Source organism: Rhodnius prolixus, unplaced genomic scaffold, assembly GCF_049639745.1.
Source record: "Rhodnius prolixus isolate KJV_2025 unplaced genomic scaffold, Rpr scaffold_7, whole genome shotgun sequence".
Classification (NCBI taxonomy): domain Eukaryota; kingdom Metazoa; phylum Arthropoda; class Insecta; order Hemiptera; family Reduviidae; genus Rhodnius; species Rhodnius prolixus.
This window is the reverse complement of record NW_027411582.1, coordinates 3,911,889-3,935,458: the sequence shown is the minus strand read 5'-3', so window position 1 is coordinate 3,935,458 and position 23,570 is coordinate 3,911,889. Positions and strand designations below refer to the sequence as shown.

The window sequence follows — 23,570 nt, the reverse complement described above, 5'->3', positions numbered from 1 at the left end:
TTCTCTTCCCGTACACTCGGCCTGGCCAGTGCCTTGGATATCGTTATGGTCACTGTGAGTCTTGCATTTTCTTACTATTATTTTGTAATTAGAGTAATTATTCATTTCATTGTACGCTTTTTGTTCTACCTTGCTTTAGTTTAGAACGTACCTACAATTGTTCTGTAATAAATCTCTCAATCTTTCCTTGTAACAATATTTCCTTAAATAAAGGTATTCTTTGGTTTATCCAATTATAGCATAAGAAAAAATTTTATTTCGCTCCCTGACATCCCGGGCAATTGTCTACAGGACCTTCCCTCCCATCACGAGTGAGCTATCCCGCTAGAGGCGCCCTTAAGGGTATTTTATCTGCTTGGGGCTGGTTAGGGATATCTTCTCTTGATATCTCCGGCTATCTGGCGCCCGCAAGGATATCGTCCCCCCTCTCTCTCTCTCTCCCTCCTAGCCGGGTCACAACCCTTAAACTCCTCTCCTCAGGCAGGAGTAAATCACTACCAGATATTTACTTTCTAGAAAAATCTTCGTTTTTTTAAAGAAATCTTCACAAGCCAGCTCTCTAGAAGAACGGTAACCTACTCCATGACTCGAGACTCCATATTTGAACCAGTCATCACTGTGCCATCCAATCTTCGGCAAAGTCACGTAGTATCTTGGATTTGGTTCTCATACCATCATTTTTGGTCAATGCCTGGTGGAGATGGAGATAGAGGATTTTTCTCACCACCCATCAATTTCCGGCGAAAAACCTCTTTGAAACCACGTTCATATGGACCACAAGTCCAGTTTCGAAACTCAGGCTACCCCAGAACATTTCCGCTGTAAACTCAATGACGCGATTGCCGTGCGACCCCCATGCTAAGTGAAATTAGCGCTACAAAATTGACGATATATCCCCTAAGACCAGTTTTATTTATGATTTATAAGAATTACTGAATACATGTTCGTGCATGTTTAATAGCTATGATGGAAGCAAGTCTGTCTGTAAGTGAGGAATTAACACAATGTTAATAGATAATTCATTTCTATTAATGGGCCATATGCTCTTATCTGAATGTCATCTAGTAATTTCTACCTTCATGAAATTTACTCTCTTTCCATCACCCATCAGGCTACTCTTTCATATTGTATTTTTATCACTTACTCCTTACCTCTGGTAAGAGGAAACACTGTGATCGTGATGGGAGAAGAATGTCCGGTAGGCTGTCCCTCAAAAAGGGGACCATTTAGTTAACATGTATTGTTCTCTGCTTTATACAACACATAATTAAGAAAACGTTAAAGACAGGCCTAAAATACTGAATTTTGAAGTAAATTTCAAAACTGTAAGTTCTATTTTATCGCAGGGGTTTTTCCATTTTCCGAGGTTCTTTTCATAATGATTACTAAGTTTCTCTCTAGGTATAATGGGCAGAATTACCATCTGGGAGTTAGGATCAAATGTGTTTCACTATTTGGAATTAGAAAAATGCAAGATAGATGCCACGGTAGCCGAGCGGTTAAGAGTCTAGACCCGCAATGCTAAGATGTATTGTTGGTTTAGTGGATTCGATTCCCTATCTCTAAGTCTTGGATTTTATTTAATGTTTAATATGAGAAATTTATAGTAAAGTACGTTAGGCGGTTAAGAGACTAGACCGGCAAAGCTAAGATGTATTGTTGGTTTAGTGGATTCGATTCCCTATCTCTAAGTCTTGGATTTTATTTAGTGGTTAATATGAGGAATTTGTAGTAAAGTATGTTAGTAGGTTACAGGCTAGACCGGCAAAGCTAAGATGTATTGTTGGTTTAGTGGGTTCGATTCCCTATCTCTAAGTCTTGGATTTAATTTAATGGATAATATGAGAAATTTATACAGTACTAAAATAATCGTTAGTTGCTCTTAAATATTGTATATAAAAGTTAGCTTCTTGCGATTTTGAGTTAGAGAAAATCGTGTAAGTGTTCGGTGTAGATATTTATTAAAGGAAAACTCCATCAAATTTTCTTTAATCCTACAATAAATAATAAATAAAATACAATAAAAACGATGTAATTTAAAACAATAAACTATTTTAAGTGACAATAACATTTCTATGCGTAAAACGATTCCAGTAAATGTGTCGAGAGATTGAAGAGATTAGTTTTAGAAGAGCAGTTGTAAAGAGACTGTGAGGACTTAAAAAAGTGTTTTGTTATGGCTAATGGAGTACACTATTAACACTTTAATAGAAAAAGGAGATAATAAGTCTGACGGGGCTTTAAGCAAGCACCTGCTGCTGGTTTAGGTTAGTAAGCTGGAAGTAAGGACCTTGTTATATGCCCTAGGGGCCCTGTGAAGGGTACTCGCCTTTTTACCTCCTCCTCAACCTCCTCCACCAGCTACCCCGCTGTTAATTTGAGGGTGATTAATTTCTCCAGATGGATACTGTTGCCATAGAGTATGTATGTAAATATTGATTATCTATGTAAACAAATATTTACATATTATTTACATTATTATTTCTTCCTGAAACTGAACTGATGGACAAAAAAATTAATGCGTAATCGTGTTTTTTTACCACATTTACTTACTTTCTCTTTCAATTGTCTACATCCATCTGTATTTCCGAAAAAAAAAAACTGAAATTGTTATATCAGCTTTCCGGTTAACGGAAAGATCGCTACAATAACATTTTGGCCAAAAATCGGTTTACCGGAAGTTACAAGTTACAGATTTTTTACGTCTTTTTAAAAATGATTTTCTCAAAAACGGTACCTGCGATTTTATTTTAATTTTTAAATAATGGGAGGTGGGCGATTCTTTCTAAAGAGAATTAAGAATTAATTTTTGAATAAATCCGTTCGGAGTTGAAAAAAACTCAAAAATTACTTCTCATTGAACCGGAAATCGTCCCAATTTAAGTACTTCCTCTTTTGTAAGAGAAGAGAGTAATTTTATTCCAAACATTTTTTGCAAACAAAGGACAGAATGTTCAAACTGGTTAACAAAATAAACAAACTAAGTAAATAAAAAAAACTGTATATATATATATATTGAACTTTTTTATGTATATATATATATATATATATACATAAAAAAGTTCAATTCGCTAAGTTCACAACGTAGACAAGGAGAACTCATGGCACTCTTTTTGTCGCAGACAAACAGCGACAGTTTGTTAACTTGACACTCAAACACGAGAATAAAAAAAAAGAAACCTCCCTTCACAACCCATTTTGCCCGCCCAGATTTACAGTTCTGCCAACAGAAAAGAGATTTCTTTTTTTTTTGGGTGGGCGGAGGGGGTAAGATGGTTTGGAATTTTTTTTTTTTGTCTTCCCCTGCTCTTACTGCACGTGGTTCACACACAAAAATCTTTCCAACAATCGGTTCTTCTCTTCCAATTGTAGAAAAATCGATTTTTTATATTTTTTTTACAGTGAACGATTTTGTGTGTGTGGGGGGGCTTGGAGTGCATGATTATAGGTTTAAGAAGTTCTTTGTGCTTGTGATTATTATTTCTTTTTTATTTTTATCTTTTCTAGGATTCTTATTTATGTTAAAATTAATGATAAAACAATTTACATAAAAGTGGGAAATAAAATTTAATGAATTGGTAAATAATTTAAATAAAATTTAAATCCAATTATTCTAACCTATAAACTGAACCTTCCTTTTCTTCTCTCTCTCACTTGCAACAATTGTTGCATCAAGTAAATTAACATACTTTACTGTAAATTTCTTTTATTAAACATTAAATAAAATCCAAGACTTAGAGATAGTGAATCGAACCCACTAAACCAACAATACATCTTAGCATTGCGGGTCTAGCCTATAACCGCCTAACATACTTTAGTATAAATTTCTCATATTATCCATTAAATAAAATCTAACGACTAGAGGCAGGGAATTGAACCCACTAAACCAACAATACTTCTTAGCTTTGCGGGTCTAGCCTATAACCGCCTAACATACTTTACTATAAATTTCTCATATTATCCATTAAATAAAATCTAACGACTAGAGGCAGGGAATCGAACCCACTAAACCAACAATACATCTTAGCATTGCGGGTCTAGCCTATAACCGCCTAACATACTTTATTGTAAATTTCTCATATTAACCATTAAATAAAATCTAAGCCCTAGACCGGCATCTGAACAAATTTTTTTTTTCCACATTCTCCAAACCATAAAGGAAGTATTCTTTTCTTTCGAGCAATTGGTTAGAGTATGTCCTTATTATTAGGGGTGATGTCGTCACAAACAAGTTGGACAAATATGGTAACTATATTATACAATGTTTTTTAACTGAAATCTCTGCGGCAGTTTTAGAGTAATATGTGTCATGTTCGCCTACATCCCGTTGTCATCTGAACGCTAACAATAAAGATCAAATAACCTGCCAGTCATCTGTTTTTTTTTTGTCATTCGCCAGAGATAAATACTTTTTGCTGAAGGTAGAGGTTGTCAAGGGACTAAGGACAGATCAACGTAACACTCTGTTGCCTTTGTTCAGAGATTTTGGTCTCTTTTTAAAAGATTATTTTGCGAGAAAGATGGGCGTACGATATAATATTATATATTTGAAAGCAAAGAAGTTAAAAGCAGAAAAACTAACCTATCATATTTCTACAAATAGGTGTTCATCTTTACTTAATTTTGTATTCTTCTTTTTTTTTCTTACTCTCACTGCAGGAAGAGGTAGTATTGTAATCGTTCAAGGCACATTTGCGATTTTGAGTTTTCACCCGAATTAACCGGGTTTGAGGTCAATGATTTTCAATGACTTATGATTTTTAATAACTCCGCTAATCTAGAAGAAAAAGAACTCTAGAATCAACTACAATCTACCCAGATAAAATAGCCAGCTAACCTAAAGCTAAATTTTTTTTTTTTTTAGTTAAATATGTTGAAGCCTTACAGGACTACGTCATATAATATATAAGCGTCAATAGTTTTAATAGGAAACGTACAAAATTTGAACTTTTTTCAATATTTTATTCTTAAGATATTCTGTTTCTACACACACAGAGCAGAATATACGTGATAAGACTAGCAAAAAGAGTGTGACCCCATTTTAGCTTAGCCCACTCATCAGTTCTGGAATCTAATTTCCTTTCTTTTTTTTGAAGTTATATATTTTCTTAATTATATAAAATAAATGCTGTTATAAGTCAATAAATTTTTTGAAAGGTAATTAATTTGAATGCAAAAGGGCGTCTCTCTCTGGGGTATGGCCATCCCCAATTCTACACCTGAAACTAATAAATCGTTACCACAGAAGACGATTAGTTGTTATTTTGGACAGACTATATCGCTGTGCGAGCGAGAGCGCTAGATGTACAGCGAGTGGCCCTCTCTTTTCCAAACAGTCCGACCTACACCTGCCTTCTAGATAATTTATATAATATTGTGAACAGAACTGTTTAGTGTGTATTACTTTTTTGTTTTTATCTTTTTTTAAAAAAAGTTTTTATTTCTAATTGGCAGTTTCGAAACTGGAGTGCAGAAATTATGGTGGCAATAAATGTGTGACGACATTTCACTACTATTCACCAGGTTCTAATTCAAAAATTGACTTCAAAACTTCAGAACATTTGGATCATATTTAATTTTTCATTAACATTATAACGTTTGTAAACTGTAAATTACGCAATAAAATCTTACAGGAAACCTAATAGCTACTTCCGAGAAAATAAACAATCCATGGATTAGTGTTGAATCACTTCCGGTACTAAACAATCCATGGAGTAGTGTTGAGGCATTTCCGGTACTCTACAAACTTCTTTTTTTTTTAGCAACACATTTAATCCGTTCAACAATCTGCAAGTAGTTACATAATGTACGGTTATAAAAACAGTGTAATTGTTTGATATAAATTAAATATGACTTAATTGTCCGTAATTTGAAGACAATTTTTGAGTTTTGATTCTTAAGAGAAAATCATGTGACGCGCCAATTTTTTTCTAAATTGAAATTTCCCCGGAAATACATATACTTTTTGTGGTTTACTGAACACGTAAACAATATTTCGGTCTGTGTATTTCTTAACAGGATATCTGTAAAACAAAAAGTCCAAGTTAATTCAATGCTGGCTGTAGTTGGCTTGATTTCCGGTACATTTCGTCGTATTTCAAAGAACATAACTTCTTTGCACGGATGGTTTATTGTAATAAATTGTGATAGATTAGATCGTGGTCAACCACCATCACATCATGTTATATATTTGTATTGATTTTGGCTTTTGGGAGGTGATATTGTTTCCTAATGTAATACAGGATACAGCCATACGATTCATCAATAAAACAGATATTTTCCGATCGTTCAACCCATTAGGCACCCCCACTCTTCTAGTTTTCCCCCTTCCTAAAGTCCTTTAAACCATCCTTAACAACAGTAAGTCCATCGTCCCCGGTCTTCCGCGAAATGTTGAACCACTTTCTGCTATGACTGTAGAGCATTCATCATCTGAGTCGACTTTTACCAGACATTAAAACATTAAATAAAATCCAAGACCTAGACACAACGAATCGAACCCACTAAACAAACCATACATCTTAACTTTGCGGGTCTAGCCTATAAGCGCCTAACATACTTTACTGTAAATTTCTCATATTAACCATTAAATAAAATGGTTTAATACTTAGAGATAGGGAATCGGAACCCACTAACCAACAATACATCTTAGCTTTGCGGGTCTAGCCTATAACCGCCTAACATACTTTACTGTAAATTCCTCATATTAACCATTAAATAAAATACAAGACTTAGAGGTAGGAATCGAACCCACTAAACCAACAATACATCTTAGCTTTGCGGGTCTAGCCAATAGCCGCCTAACATACTTTACTGTCAATTCCTCATATTAACCATTAAATGAAATCCAAGACTTAGAGATAGGAAATCGAACCCACTAAACCAACAATACATCTTAGCTTTGCGGGTCTAGCCTATAACCGCCTAACATACTTTACTGTAAATTTCTCATATTAACCATGAAATAAAATCCAAGGCCTAGAGACCGGGAATCGAACCCACTAAACCAACAACACATCTTAGCTTTGCGGGTCTAGCCTATAGCCGCCTGACATACTTTACTGTAAATTTCTCATATTAACCATTAAATAAAATCCAAGGACTAGACAGGGGGAATCGAACCCACTAAACCAACAATACATATTAGCATTGCGGGTCTAGCCTATAACCGCCTAACATACTTTACTATAAATTTCTCATATTAACCATTAAATAAAATACAAGACTTAGAGATAGGGAATCGAACCCACTAAACCAACAATACATCTTAGCTTTGCGGGTCTAGCCTATAACCGCCTAACATACTTTACTATAAATTTCTCATATTAACCATTAAATAAAATCCAAGGACTAGACAGGGGGAATCGAACCCACTAAACCAACAATACATATTAGCATTGCGGGTCTAGCCTATAACCGCCTAACATACTTTACTATAAATTTCTCATATTAACCATTAAATAAAATACAAGACTTAGAGATAGGGAATCGAACCCACTAAACCAACAATACATCTTAGCATTGCGGGTCTAGCCTACAACCGCCTAACATACTTTACTATAAATTTCTCATATTAACCATTAAATAAAATACAAGACTTAGAGATAGGGAATCGAACCCACTAAACCTACAATACATCTTAGCATTGCGGGTCTAGCCTATAACCGCCTAACATACTTTACTATAAATTTCTCATATTAAACATTAAATAAAATACAAGACTTAGAGATAGGGAATCAAACTGTTCTCTCTAGTCTAACCTCAAAAAAATAAAATAAAATCGTCTAACTAAAACGACTTTTCTTGACGCAATGGTTTTTTGAAAAGTGGGAAAGCCATAACCAAAAAAAAAAGGTATTAAGTTAATATATTCTACAGACAATGCTTTTGAAAAGTGTACGTAATAAATAGCGAAAGATAAGATTTAAGGAAAAACAATTTCACGATCCTAAATAAACTTTTCATAACGTAAACAAGCGGAAGTAAAGCTAATCAATGGAATTTAATTAAATTCAATAAATGAACACCGGAAGGCCGCTTATTGTTTTCTACATAGAATATTAATAAATTTTAATTGGTACTCAAATTAAGCGAACAATAAAATTATTGTATTTTTATTATACTGAATGGGCAATACAAAAAGGCTGATCTTTTGTTCTTGTTCATTGTTTTGATCTTTCATTGTTTTTATTTTGAGCCCAATATATATGGACGCACAAACTGGTCTAGTCAGTTTGTGCGTGCGTAAGTGTAATCATGAATGTAAAATTACCTGTTTAACTAATTGGTTCCATTGAAAAACCTAATTTAGGTGTACACCAATTAAATTGTTCTTTTTCACAAATTAGCTAAAAACAATTTAGATCCAAGCACTAATCTGATCAATCCTCCCTCCACTAACCCTCGCACCCAGCCACCATCTTTTATTCAAGTTTTAATTAATTTAATTATTTAAATTGCTTTTATATTTGGTAATTAATTAATAAGGTTATCTTATATTTACTTATTCATACATCAATTACGACAGATTTATCTTTTATTTATTCATCAATTTTTCTTCTTTAATAAATTAATATTCTAACGTTAACCGTATTTATGGAAATAGGAAGGAAGTAAGTGCTGAGGTGACTTTATTTTTAGTTGATTGTTTTACCGACATAGGAAAATCGTAGCAATCTTTTCCGTAATAAATCTCAGAAAAATGGGAAATCTATTTTTAGTAAAACGATACTTCTGGAAGTGAGTTTTCTTCCAATTAGGACTTTCCCACCAATACATTGAGACCCTAAACCGAATTTTATTTACAAACAAAATTTCAATACAATTTTATTTTAATAGTAAACTAATGGCCTATTTTTATAGGCGGGCTTTACGTCAAACTACCAAATTGGGTGTCGCGTGGACGGAGGCGACTAGCAAACATACTTTACTGTAAATTCCTCATATTAACCATTAAATAAAATCCAAGGCTTAGAGATAGGATATCGGAACCCACTAAACCAACAATACATCTTAGCTTTGCGGGTCTAGCCTATAACCGCCTAACATACTTTACTGTAAATTCCACATATTAACCATTAAATAAAATCCAAGGCTTAGAGATAGGGTATCGGAACCCACTAAACCAACAATACATCTTAGCTTTGCGGGTCTAGCCTATAACCGCCTAACATACTTTACTGTAAATTCCTCATATTAACCATTAAATGAAATCCAAGGCTTAGAGATAGGGTATCGGAACCCACTAAACCAACAATACATCTTAGCATTGCGGGTCTAGCCTATAACCTCCTAATATACTTTACTATAAATTTCTCATATTAACCATTAAATAAAATCCAAGACCTAGAGATAGGGAATCGAACCCACTAAGCCAACAATACATCTTAGCATTGCGGGTCTAGCCTATAACCGCCTAACATACTTTACTATAAATTTCTCATATTAACCATTAAATAAAATACAAGACTTAGAAATAGGGAATCGAACCCACTAAACCAACAATACACCTTAGCTTTGCGGGTCTAGCCTATAACCGCCTAACATACTTTACTATAAATTTCTCATATTAAGCATTAAATAAAATCCAAGACTTAGAGATAGAGAATCGAACCCACTAAACCAACAATACATCTTAGCTTTGCGGGTCTAGTCTATAATCGCTCGGCTACCGTGACGCCTTAATTTTAACATTAATAGTCTAAATTAAAGGAAGCACGATTGGAGAGCGATGTTTAGAGCAATTATATTTAAACTGGGGGGCGGGGTTATTTTTGGGTTTTCTCGCCGGGAGACAGCGTTTCCGCAACTAGACGAAACTATCCGGAAACCCTCTTCGCCGACTTGTTCTAGGATTCACTTTTCTTTTTTTCTTTTTTTTTCAAATTTTCTGAAAAACTTTGTGGAAGGAAGTGTTACGATATGATATTATCCAGAACCCCTAGAAGACTTGCTTAGAGGGATTTCCCTGTGAATAGACTCCTAATTACTGGAAGATACCCACAATATAAAAGAGCCAGTTTTGTGGAGCTACTAGAAGAAAAGAATTGGTAACTTCTTTGATGATTTAGCAATGTTGATTCAACTAGGTTTGCCGTATATCATCGCTTCGGTTGAATTGACTCAGGCACCATCTTTTTTGTTTTTAAGCATGTAATTAACTTCTCCAAGGTAATTAAAGCTCATGACGGCCTCCTTTCTCACATTAAGTCTCCAAATTTCTCTTTGTTGCCCCGCCTGCGCCTTGATGTTGTGGGGCCCCCTTATTCTTTTAAGGAAGTTTTCATCATTGTTTGACGTGCAATCAACAACTTGTTGAATATTCATAATTTTTGTCCGACAGAAGTTACGTCACAGTTTGCTTGTCTTTTTTGCTCTTGCTATTCCCCTCTTTTTTTCAAAATTCTTTGTTCTTTTTCTTGTTCTGTTTTGTTTTGTTTTTTATTCTGTTATTTATTTACTGCTACTTTGTTCATTGGGATGAGTTTATTTTGAGTTGTTCCTTATTAAATGAAATTTTTCAGAAGACAATTTCAAGAGATGACGGAAAACTGTTCATGAAAACCTTTTCAGGAATTTTCACACTTTAATTTAAAACAAGAATTTGAACTAGTCCAGAACATTACCCCTGCACTATTCCTGGAGAGACTAGAGTTGTTAATGGGGAATTCACTCGTATCTGGGATCCATTTAAGGGAGCTTACTTCAAAGTACGCAGGAAGAGGTTAGTCAGGGTTTATCAAGTCAGTCATTTGATCCAGAACATTACCTAGTACTTACTATGTAGACTTTTGTTCGGCATTGTACGTATTGTATATTTCAATTTTATTGAAACAAATGCAAATTTCATTTATTAAAGATATTTTTTCAATAATAATTTTAAATGTGATAGGTTTGAAATTGAATAGAATTATATTAAAATATAGTACGTAATATATAGGACTGCCGCCATTTTCATTCAAACACAGGTTTAGTTACTATTTATTTGTTTATTTACTTTGCAATATGTGAAAATAAATACATAAAACATTTAAATGTTGCTGAATATCATAAAACAATAATTTGTGAAAATACAAATGATCTACAGAGTTTGTTTACACTATCATCCTTGCGGCTCTTGGTAAGATTTATTAAAATTATTTAAGAAGAAATGGCTCCTCTACTTGAAATAGATTGCCGAGCCCTGCTCTAGAGCACTGGAATAAAACCTAAGTAAGTTCTGGTTAAGATTACCAGATGCCTCAAATCTCCGGGAAGGGAGATATTTAACCTCCCGAAGAACGAGGAATCCCTAGTTTTAGAATAAACGGGGACACACCTCCTACATAGTGCTGCACAGTCTCATTGGACCATGACCTAACATAATTATCATTACCTCTGGTTGCTAGTAGGTTATGTTATTTAAGTCCAAACTAAATAGAGATACTAAGTGGGTGTTCTTAGCAAAAGTTGAGGTCAAATACCAATTACTTTATTTAATTAACCCTTTCAACAGTCGAAAGGGTGGGGGGTTGGAGGAGGGTAAAGCGATTGTTTGGCGGGAAGCCGCAGAAATGTCAACACTCTACTTGTGTCAGCTGATACTCAATTTGTTGAAAAAATACTTGCGTCCTGGTATTCAGTTTACAGAACTAGAGAATGTTTAGCCCGCATAAAATCCACTTATCTCCTTGTTATGTAACAAAAGTTACAAATACCCTTAAAGTTATTTTCAACTTCATTTAAGTCCATGTACACCCCCTTTCAATTGTAATATAATTATTATTGTTTTCCCTAATTTCTTAAGTTACAATAAATAATAGTTTGATTTCATTACGTCATAGGACTTCCTTTATTTTAAAGCCTTATTTTCTCACGCTAGATGATTGCGACCATCTGGAATTTTGGGGAATAGTGATCATATCCGGTTTGAGTTGCTCCTGAATCTCAATATTTCGCTTGAGACTCACCACAGCATCCGCATCCTAGAACCGGAAGTGCATCTCTTTTCTTTTTAAATTTGTAGATTTTCACGAAAAAATGGATTCAACAGTTTTGGTACGAGGGAGAATTTCCTGGCTTCATGTTCATCGTACATCTTTCGTATCGTATCGTAGGAATCGACGACCAATATTTAAGGATTCTGTATTCTTTTTGTTCTAGACCGATTCCTCGCTAAATTGAATATTTTCACTAGACTAAAAAGAACAGAACTAAACAGACGCTGTCGACTACTTAAAAGACTCTTAGACGATAGATCAAAAACTCTCTCTGTGGAGAACAAAAGATTGATTTATTTTACCACCATTTTGAAAAAAAACCCATCTGGACGTATGGAATAGAACTGTGGGGTTCAAACCAAACGCTCCAATCTCCAAAAGGATTCAATCTCTTTCAATCTTGAAATACTTGGAACTATTGTAAACGCTTCATTTTATGTCTCCCAACCTGGACTATACACCCTGTGACCTTAACATTCCTTTTATCACCGAAGTCGCTGAAAACACGATACAGAAAACTCCACTTCAGCCAACGATCTCATATAAATACTCTAGCTCCAAAATCTTTCTTCAAGAACTCTTCCTAATAATCCGGACAAGACTATTGACTACTTAAAAGACTCTTAGACGATAGATCTAAACTCTCTCTAGACAACAAAAGACTGATTTACACTACTATTTTGAAACCCATCTGGGCTTATGGAATAGAGCTATGGGGGTTCAATCCAAACGCACCAGTCTCCAAAGGATTCAGTCCCTTCAATCAATACTTCGAACTATTGTAAACGCTCCATTTTAAGTTGTCCATCCTGGACTATACACCCTGTCACCTTAACATTCCTTTTGTCACTGAAAACAAGATACAGAAAACTCCACTTCAGCCTGCAATCTCATATAAATCCTCTAGCTCACAAAATCTTTCTTCTAAAACTCTTCCTGATAACCCGAGGCGCCTTAAGAGAACAGTCTGGTCTCGTGATCTCCTCTCAAGTGAAATAAGTATATAAATATTTTACGTTCACTAAAAATTTTAAGGCAAAATTCATATTGTTCTATTGTTCATTAATATTTTAGGTAACCCACGCATAACCTCCCTCTGGAACAAGAAAAAATCCAGTAAAAATACTCACTCAACCTTACCTCAATTTGCGAACATAAATTCTCTTGAAACCCAATATTTAGGGGGCACTTTCTGACCCAATAGTGCCCCCAAAATCTAATTTATTTTTTCTCCCCCGGCAAAAATGTTTCTAATAATAAAAAATACTTACTTTTCTGTACTAATCAGGGAACCTCAAAACAGACATTTCCGGCCTTAAAAAAAAAAAACCCTAAATCCAAAGTTTTACAAGTTCCCAATACTTCCTCTATTAACTTAGCTTTGTAACAGGAAGTGAAAGAAAAAAATGCAAATTTATCGTTGCAAAGTAATTGTGAAAAATCATTCGATTTCACAAGCTGCTTGAACAGTTTGCATTAATTAAAACATTAATTTCATTTTTTTAATCAATTTTTGTGTGTATAGATCAATCAGCTGTATCAGCTGTTCAAGCCGGAAATGACGTAATAAGTGAAGATTAATTTTTTGCGTGCGGTAGGGCGTTTTTTTTGTTTTTTTTTATTCAATTAAATTTTCTTTTTCTTTTGAAACAAAGTAATTTAACAAAATATGTTTACCTGGGGAGAAAAAAACATTTTCGTAGTGGACACAAGTCTCCTTTCTCTGATAATAGATCCGCAGATGGGTCCAGTCAACAAACACAGTGAGAGATTATAATCTTTAGAGATCTGGCCCCCCTAAGATGTCAAATTTTCTTTTGATAACTATAATTGTCACTTATTCTGTCAACATCTGCTTTATCATTAACCAAAATCTTCATCTTTTCGCTAACAACAACAAAAACACAGCCGTAAAGGGAAGCTATTATTTTCTATTAAATCAGCTGTTCAGATTACATGTTATTAGTGTTTATTTATTTTTTGTTTTTTCATCTTTATTCACATTTAATGTTTGTTTTAATTTAAGTCCAGGGAATTTCGTGTGTTCTTTTTTTTTGCTTTATTTTCTCATTTTTACTTTAGCAAAAAAAAATGTTCCGCATTCTCTTAAATACGATTCGCTAGTCGTTCATTTAAAGGATCATTTTAGCCCACCTCAAAAAGCTCAAAACGATTTTAGCCAGAGAAATTATTCTGTTAAAAAACTTTTGACACTAAAAGTCTTGAGCAACTTCCGGGCGAGTCTAGCCTACATTATAGTGACGTAAGATTGTTTATTTACTGGATCTATCTTAAACATTGACCTGTAAGTTTTATTTTGAATAATATTTTCTTTGCATGATTTTATTTACAGTAAAGTATGTTAGGCGGTTATAGGCTAGACCCGCAAAGCTAAGATGTATTGTTGGTTTAGTGGGTTCGATTCCCTATCTCTAAGTCTTGGATTTTATTTCATGGTTAATATGAGAAATTTATAGTAAAGTATGTTAGGCGGTTAAGAGACTAGACCCGCAAAGCTAAGATGTATTGTTGGTTTAGTGGGTTCGATTCCCTATCTCTAGGCCTTGGATTTTATTTAATGGTTAATATGAGAAATTTATAGTAAAGTATGTTAGGCGGTTATAGGCTAGACCCGCAAAGCTAAGATGTATTGTTGGCTTAGTGGGTTCGATTCCCTATCTCTAAGTCTTGGATTTTATTTCATGTTTAATATGAGAAATTTATAGTAAAGTATGTTAGGCGGTTATAGGCTAGACCCGCAATGCTAAGAAGTATTGTTGGCTTAGTGGGTTCGATTCCCTATCTCTAAGTCTTGGATTTTATTTAATGGTTAATATGAGAAATTTATAGTAAAGTATGTTAGGCGGTTAAGAGACTAGACCCGCAAAGCTAAGATGTATTGTTGGTTTAGTGGGTTCGATTCCCTATCTCTAAGTCTTGGATTTTATTTAATGGTTAATATGAGAAATTTATAGTAAAGTATGTTAGGCGGTTATAGGCTAGACCCGCAATGCTAAGATGTATTGTTGGCTTAGTGGGTTCGATTCCCTATCTCTAAGTCTTGGATTTTATTTCATGGTTAATATGAGAAATTTATAGTAAAGTATGTTAGGCGGTTAAAAGACTAGACCCGCAAAGCTAAGATGTATTGTTGGTTTAGTGGGTTCGATTCCCTATCTCTAAGTCTTGGATTTTATTTAATGTTTAGTATGAGAACTTTATAGTAAAGTATGTTAGGCGGTTATAGGCTAGACCCGCAAAGCTAAGATGTATTGTTGGCTTAGTGGGTTCGTTTCTCTATCTCTAAGTCTTGGATTTTATTTAATTGTTAATAAAACTCATATCCGGAAGTATCGCTTTACTAAAAATAGTTTTCCCATTTTTCTGAGATTAATTACAAAAATGGTTCTTACGATTTTCCTAAGTCAATCAACTAAAAAGGAAAAACTCTTAAAGGAAATAAATGAAACAAACATCATTTTAAATTTTTTCTTTTAATACTTTTTTCTTTTTCTCATGTAATCATAATTATGTAATAACCTAATAAATTACACATATCACATATAATGACAAATATATTACATAAACGTTCATGTGTGACTACATCTTTTCTTGGTAACTTCGTACAATCGTCCATTTCTTCCGATAAATAGTTTTTCTTTATTTATGTACGTGTAAATAATAGAGCGTTTTCCAAGTTGTATGAATTTTAGATAAATCAATGAGAAATTTCGTGTGAAAATGAAAATGGAAAAAAAATGCCGCTATGATTTTTTTTTAAGAAGAAAATGGTGAAAAACTTGGAGAGAAGGGGAAAAACTAATGGCTGTAAAGGAAATGATTACTTCAAGCTGTCCAGCGTGCTGGATTAAGGAATCTACCTTACTGCTCCAGCAGGGCAAAGTAGAAACACGGAGCAGTGAATCATCTTCCAGCCCTAAACTGGAAAACACTCCAGAACTGCGTGGCCACGAACATTTTCCAAGCATTTTCCGGCTAGTTTTCACGATTACATTCTCAGGAAAATTGCCATAGAAAAACCATACAACTGGAATTCATCTTTGAATTCATGCGATGTATTTGTTACAAAATTTTATTTTTAATATATTACATGATTTCAGAGCATAAAGTATGCTGAAGAAACTGCATGTTCTATGTATATATATATATATATATATATATATATATATATATATATATATATATAATATATATAATATATATCACTTTCTCTTACTACTGAGATTTTTAGATCTCAAGATTAAGATCTTGTATAGATTTTCACATCCTTTGAGCTCTCTAGAGTCAAATAAAAAATAAAGAAAAGTGGTTTTCAAGAAGAGTGAGTTAGTTATGCATTCGAAGACACTAATCGAAAACGAAAACTTTGCCGGAAGTTAAAACTGAGGAAAAGTTAGCGAACAAATTTTCCCACAAACCGGAAGTACCATTTTATTGAGTGTTTTCTTGGTTTTCACTTTTTTTTTTTTTTTTTAGATTTTCTTGAAAAATGGCTTGAATCACTTCCTCCAAATTTGGTTACTCGTACATAATAAATCTATAGCTTTTTGGAGACTTTCCCTTTTTTTCTTTTTTTTTAAAGGTAAATTCTTTTAAGGGCACTTCTGGAAGAGCAAAATTTGGGATAGTTCACGTTATACGTCATTTAGGCATTTTATAAGGTTCAATAATAATTTTTTTTTGGGGGGGGAGAATACAATTTTTTTAATTAGAATTCCCAGTTTAAAGAAAAGCTATATTTTCACCTAAAAAAATGATGGAAAACAGTTTACCCAGGAAACCTAGAATAGGAGGAAAACCCCGCTTTTCCAATAAGTTACAACACTCGTATAGTTACGGTCTATCGAATTTTATACAATATTGAAAATCATCTAAAACAATAAATTTTCCTTCCAATTAAAAAGAAAATTTCTCTTCCTTCCTCTGATTATGGATGAAAATTCGAAACCCGGGCTACAATAAACATGCCCCGCTCCCCCCCGCACATTTTTTTGGGAGCTTCCTTTTTACGATTTTGTTTTAAAGGAAATATATTCAAATTTCAATTTGATTTAAATAATAATTTTCTAATAAAATCTCGTTTGGATGGCTCCCCCTCCCAAAGTAGAATTTTCCTGTCTTTTATATTCAGCTTACAGTAAGTTAGAGTTTTAATTACAGTAGTAAGAGAAAGTCATGTGAGTTGAACACAACAGTTTTTTTTTCCCAAATTATTTATTAGTATATATAATTTGTATTTAGGTTTTATTTTACTTTTTATTTATATTACAATTACATTGATATGTTTAATTATATTTTTATGTATTTATATCTTTATTTTATAATTTTTTTGTTTTTATAAACAATGTATCCATTTTTTTTGTAATTTTTATTTAATTTAAAAAGTACACAGAAAGTGATATTTGGGCAAAATTTACAATACAAAATTGGGGGGGGGAGAACAAACAAAAATTTCAATTTATTATTTAATTTAGTACATAATTTTTATACACTACAGCGCTAATTTAGATTCATATATTTATATATAAATTATATACAAGCGTATTATATAAATAAATTAATTTTGTGATTATGATGATTATGGAATGAGTGAGCTTTATTTTTTAACTTAAAAAATTTAGTAAAAGAGTTTTAAGTTAATAGCTGTTCATTATTTGGTGGTGACTGATTCATAGTTTCAGTAGGGTGAATATTAATAAATGCCAGTTTTACAGTCATTGATACATTTATTCTGCTGGAGCTTTCGACCCCCTAGGGACTAGGTCTGGGATGGCGAATCTTTTTGAGACGTGGGTCAAATTTTGTTCATTTTTTTTTAGTACTAGCTCTTGGGTCACTAAAAGCCCATTTGGCACAAGAGTTAAGTTTAAACTGAATATTTTCAAAACTAAACATCATTAAAATTCTAGTTGGCTTAACGGGGTAAAACGGGGACGAAACAAGTGCTATGGGAGTTTACAAAACATAACTGAACAAAAACCTGAATAGAAGTGTGTTTTATCTGAAGAAAAATCTAAATATGGTCATTTGCTTTGGGTTGTCGATTTTTTTTTTTTTTAAATAAACAAAGTATAAGTAAAATTATACATTTTTCTGCAACCATGTAGGGAAGTTCTCATTACTCAATTAAAATCAGCTGTGTAATGCCCAACTTCCCACACTAGTGGGGAAAAATTCCCATTAGTGTCACTTTCCTCACTAGTGAGTGGAAAAACTTTATTGTGCTTCCTTGATATAAGAAGTTTTGTTATTAAATATTTTCTGTAAAACTTTAATAAGCTTATTTAATGTAACTAAATAATTAAAAAACGAATATTAAAAAACTGAAAGGAATATAGAAATAAAAATAATACTTTAATAAATAATTAGATATTTTTAATTATAACAGTTAAAAAGGTTATAGTGTTACCTTATAGAAATTTAAAATGGATTCTAGTGATTCCTGTTTAGAAAACACTCCTCCATCAATAAAAGAAACAGCAGAAAATGTAATAAGTAATGTAAATACGTAAGTAATGTAAATAATTGTAATATAACAATAAATGTTTATAATAAATAAATTAATTTTTGTAGACTGTAAAAATGAAATTTTTAATTTTATTAGTTAATAAATGGTTGCAGAAAAAATATAATATTTAACTCGAGTGTTAAGTATTTTCCTCACACTCGGCAATTTGGTGCAAACCCTGCCTCGTATGAGGAAAAGTACTACTTTCCACACTTGTTAAATAAATAACTATTTGTAGACTGTAAAAATGAAATTTTTAATTTTTTTAGTTAATAAATCTAATGGTTGCAGAAAAAATATAATATTTAACTCGAGTGTTAAGTATTTTCCTCACACTCGGCAATTTGGTGCAAACCCTGCCTCGTATGAGGAAAAGTACTACTTTCCACACTTGTTAAATAAATAACTATTTGTAGACTGTAAAAATGAAATTTTTAATTTTTTTAGTTAATAAATCTAATGGTTGCAGAGAAAATATAATATTTAACTCGATTGTAAAGTATTTTCCTCACACTCGGCAATTTGGTGCAAACCCTGCCTCGTATGAGGAAAAGTACTAATTTCCACACTTGTTAAATAAATAACTATTTATTTGCCTATTTCGTAAACACTTTTTGCTTTATTTCAAATACTACAAAAGCATTTGTCGTCATTTGCGTTTTTTAGAACTGTAATGATCAAACTAAAGGTTTGTAGATAGCATTTAAATTGCTTTTGTGTCCAATGCGTGATTGGAAAAACAATACAGATAGAATATAAATTTTATCCACCACATTTAGAAAATCTAAATTAACCCGCGTAAAAACAAACAAATGGTTGCCTAGCAATTGTGTGGGTCAGTGAAAAAGCTTGGTCTGACCCGCGGATCATAGGTTCGCCATCACTGGACTAGGACCATCTTCAGGGCTAGTTTACAAAGTAAGACAGAAGACACACCAACCCTGTAATGTTGTAAAATATTACTTTGTAAACTAGCCCTGAAGATGAACCTAGTCCCTAGATCGAAAGCTGCGGCAGAATAAATGTATCACGACTGAAATGGCAATTATTTTTTTCATCCTATTGTTTTAAGTTAATTTTTTTAAAATTAATTTATTAATTTAAAAAAGAAAAACGGGGAAAAAGAATTTTATTCCAGAAGAAGGAAAAAAGAAAAGTGTTGGTTGATTATTAATAAAGGAACTTGTAAGGAAAATTCACGTGAAAATATTGAATCAAGATAATTGTTGAGGTAGTGGATTTTTTGTAATTTTTCTATTGGTTAAGATATTTTAAGGGCGGTTATCATTACTGTTAACATTTATATTATTAGTTTTCCTCTTCTTTTAAATCCCAAATAAAGTCTTTATGGTTTTTCTTTATTATTAAGAAAATAAATAAATTAATAAATAATAAATCTAAGTGCAAAATTTTGTGTGCGTTTTTTTTTATTTATTTATTTTTTTAATGCAAATTAAATTTACCGGAAATAGCTCGCCTGAAAACCGGATAAACTTCGCCGGAACTGAAGATGCTTTGTTAGAAAATGAAGGAAAATGTCGCTAAACTCTTGGAAAATAAATAAGTATATTAATAAACAATAAAAAGAAATTAACCCGCGTTTTTCTTTTTCACGAATCGGCTCCAAGATATAGAATCTATTTTTTCTTTTTTTGCATCTCAAAGAAAAATTATTCCAGGGTTTGTGATATTCTTATTCTCGAATAGTAATCCTTCTAAATTATAGGCTATACGATCGTTTTCTTAATTAAACATCAACATCTATCTGTTGGAGAAGATTAGGTTCCTCAATTTAGGTGCATTTTTTTTTGGACTAGGGAAAATGTACATAGGATCAGGAGAGTGGGCAGGGATGATTCTACGTAGATAAGGTCTATACCAGGGACAATGCTCGTACTCTCCAAGGAGTCCCTGAGAAAGGGGCCGGTAAAGAGTATTTAACATCCCTCAATACGTCCAATACGTCCCTCTTAAGGCGACCTCAGGATGAAGGGAATCTTACAAGGATTAAGATGGAGTGATGGGGTAGGCGTGGATGTTGGTGACCTGCTAGGAGTGAGGAAGGGTGCTGCAAGGGATAGGGAGGACTGGCGGAAGCGGATTGAGGAGGCCAAGGGCCCAATAATGGGCTGTAGCGCCAATAGTAGTAGGATGAATTGGGATTTTTTTTTTAAAAAAAATAGATAATTTATTAAACTCAAATAATTATTTAAGCGGAAATTCGAAGAGAACTTCCCGTCCTACTCCATAAATGATGACGGAGTTCTTTTTTGGTTTTTCAATAATTTGAGGAAGTATGCTTTAGAATATCCCGGAGGTTCGTTAGTGATACCTGACTGGCGGTTTCCTTCTTCTCCAAACACAATCCTTGTAAGGTTCCCTTCATCCTGAGGTCACTTGAAGAGGGACGTGTTGGATTTAGTGAGGGAAGTTAAATACTCATTACCGGCTCCTTTCTCTGGGACTCCTTGGATTGTCCCCTGGTATTGCAAGGGTATAGACCTTATCTAGCATTCCTTCCAGTTTAATTTGGACCGCTTCTGAAGAAGGATTTATTGGAAGCGATTCCCTGACTTATCCCATTCTTTTTTGGTTTTTCAATAATTTGAGTAAGTATCCTTTAGAATATCCCCTGAGGACATATAGGGGAAAGGTTCGTTAGTGATACCTGACTGGTGGTTTCCTTCTTCTCCAAACACAATCCTTGTAAGGTTCCCTTCACCCTGAGGTCGCCTGAATAGGGACGTATAGGATTCAGTGAGGGACGTTAAATACTCATTACCGGCTCCTTTCTCTGGGACTCCTTGGATTGTCCCCTGGTATTGCAAGGGTATAGACCTTATCTAGCATTCCTTCCAGTTTAATTTGGACCGCTTCTGAAGAAGGATTTATTGGAAGCGATTCCCTGACTTATCCCATTCTTTCAAAACATTAAAGTTTGTGGAGATATTTTAATTTTTTTTAAATATTACTCAAACATTTCTAAAGCTTTGCATTTGAAATATTTTTTTTACGGTGAAATTTAAATATGTGAACAAAAATCCAAATTCCTATGTTATTAGATTAGATTAGATTAAATTAGGGCTGCCTCAAGGCCTACGCCACTGCGCGACCCCTTTGGATCTATTGTGGCTCCCCTCACTCTAAAGCTCACCCTCCAGACCTGTCCTTTTAATCAGACTCTTAATTCTGGAGAGCGACTCCTGGGTAAAGCTCCACAGGCCTTGGTTTTTCCTCCTCCGAGAAGTAACATCCTTAGCTATTACGAGCCCCTCACACTGACACAACACGTGCAGTGCCGATTCCTATGTTATAAAATAAAAGGATTATTTATTGAGACTAAGAATAATTGGTTATAGTACCAAGAATCCTGGAAGAATTGAGGGAGGTAAAAAAAAGAACTTTTTAGAAAATCAATTAGAATTCGAAGAAAAATATATATTGACCGTTCCTTGTCTAAGACCTGAGTGTTCAAAATCTTAAGTGAGTGAGTTAAATACAATTTGTTGTAATTTTATTTAAATAAAAGAGTCTATATGTACAATGGTTGACTAGAAAGGGCTGAATGTATTTAGGTGACATCAGCCTGGGTGTCCGGTCTGAGTTTGTCTCAGACGAGCCCAGGCAACGGCGCTCTGGACACAACAGGACTGGCCGGTAAAGTCACACCCTGTGGATGTGGATAGTACAACGGATATGGACTTGAAGGTTGCGTAGTCGAGGTGGCTGTGGTCGGCGTATGATGAAGATTGGCACTCTCGTGATACAATATGGGCACTCGAACCAATCGTTGGGCGGCATGCGCCATATTTGCTGCCTCCAGTTCGGCGGCCAGTTGACGTTTCCATTTGTTGCGCCTATTTTGAAACCATATCTTCACCTGTGTTTCGGTTAGATGTAACGAAGCGGCCAAGCCGGCACGTTCTGAACTCGATAGATAACGTTTCATATCGAACGTTGACTCCAACTGGAACACTTGACTTCTAGAGAATACTGTTCTTGTCTTTTTCTTCCTTTTATTGCCCAGATTCTCTTTCTTATCATCTTTTTCATCATCATCGTCGGCCACTTCCTCCTCTTGAATGTCATCCTGTCCGCTATATTTTGGTAGATAGTCTTTGGCTGAGTATAGGTGTGACGGATTGGCGATTGATTCATCCGGTCCGGACGAGCTAGGACTAGCACGATGTTGATCGTTGTTTGGATTTTGGACGGCCACCGATGTGCCGGCGCTCACAGAGTGCGGTGTGGACGCTCGGCTGGTCTCGTCGTTCGTAGTAGTTGATCCACCTGTAACAAAGGGAAATCAGATTAAAGTCACAAAATCTTGATATTCTAAATGATAGTTTTGGTTTTCGACCGTTGTTAATTGATTTTATGAGTATTGAGGTGCGGTTACCTCACCTCAATACTCCTAAAATCATTATTCAAAATATCAATGGAAATTTAGGAAAAGGAAAACTTGTTTTTCTCTGTTAAGCCTTTGAGAAAATTCATGCAACTTTCCCTGTTACTTTTCACAATTCTTGCAGCTGCAAAAAAATTCATTTTCCTCAGATAATTAAGGTTATTCGTGGAAAACTTCCTTTTCTTTTTTCCATTGGAAATGAAATGTTTTTAACAAACTATATGAATATAAGAGAAAAACGGAGTTTAACCGCTTTAAAAGATATTTAGCAGCTTCTTTTCGTACTTCATTCTCTTTTAATTGGATTTGATAATCATTTATCTCATTAACAATGAAATGCCTCTTTTTGCCTTCAATTAAAGATATAAGTAAGAAGATTTTTTGTCTTTATTTTAGGTCGAAACTAAATGTATTCGTACTTCAGTATTTGTACGTTGAGAAAGACTAATTTAGTACCTTTTAATTGTAAATTTAATGCTATTTTTTCTGCAACCATGTAGGAATGTTCTCATTACTCAATTAAAATCAGCTGTGTAATGCCCAACTTTACCTCACTAGCGGGGGGAAATTCCCATTAGTGTCTCTTTCCGCACTAGTGAGTGAAAAAACTTTATTGAGCTTCCTTGATATAAGAAGTTTTGTTATTAAATATTTT

General features: G+C 33.9%; 1 protein-coding gene across 1 annotated transcript in view; it reads right to left on the bottom strand.

Moving 5' to 3' along the window:
• Window positions 1–16,440: 16,440 nt before the first annotated feature.
• LOC141446764 (uncharacterized) overlaps window positions 16,441–23,570 on the bottom strand; it is a 49,440-nt gene continuing 42,310 nt past the window's right edge. Inside the window, exon 3 of the mRNA XM_074113496.1 lies at window positions 16,441–22,797. Coding sequence (XP_073969597.1) covers window positions 22,118–22,797 — 680 coding nt within the window. The 3' untranslated portion in view covers window positions 16,441–22,117. The remainder of the gene's footprint in view (window positions 22,798–23,570) is intronic.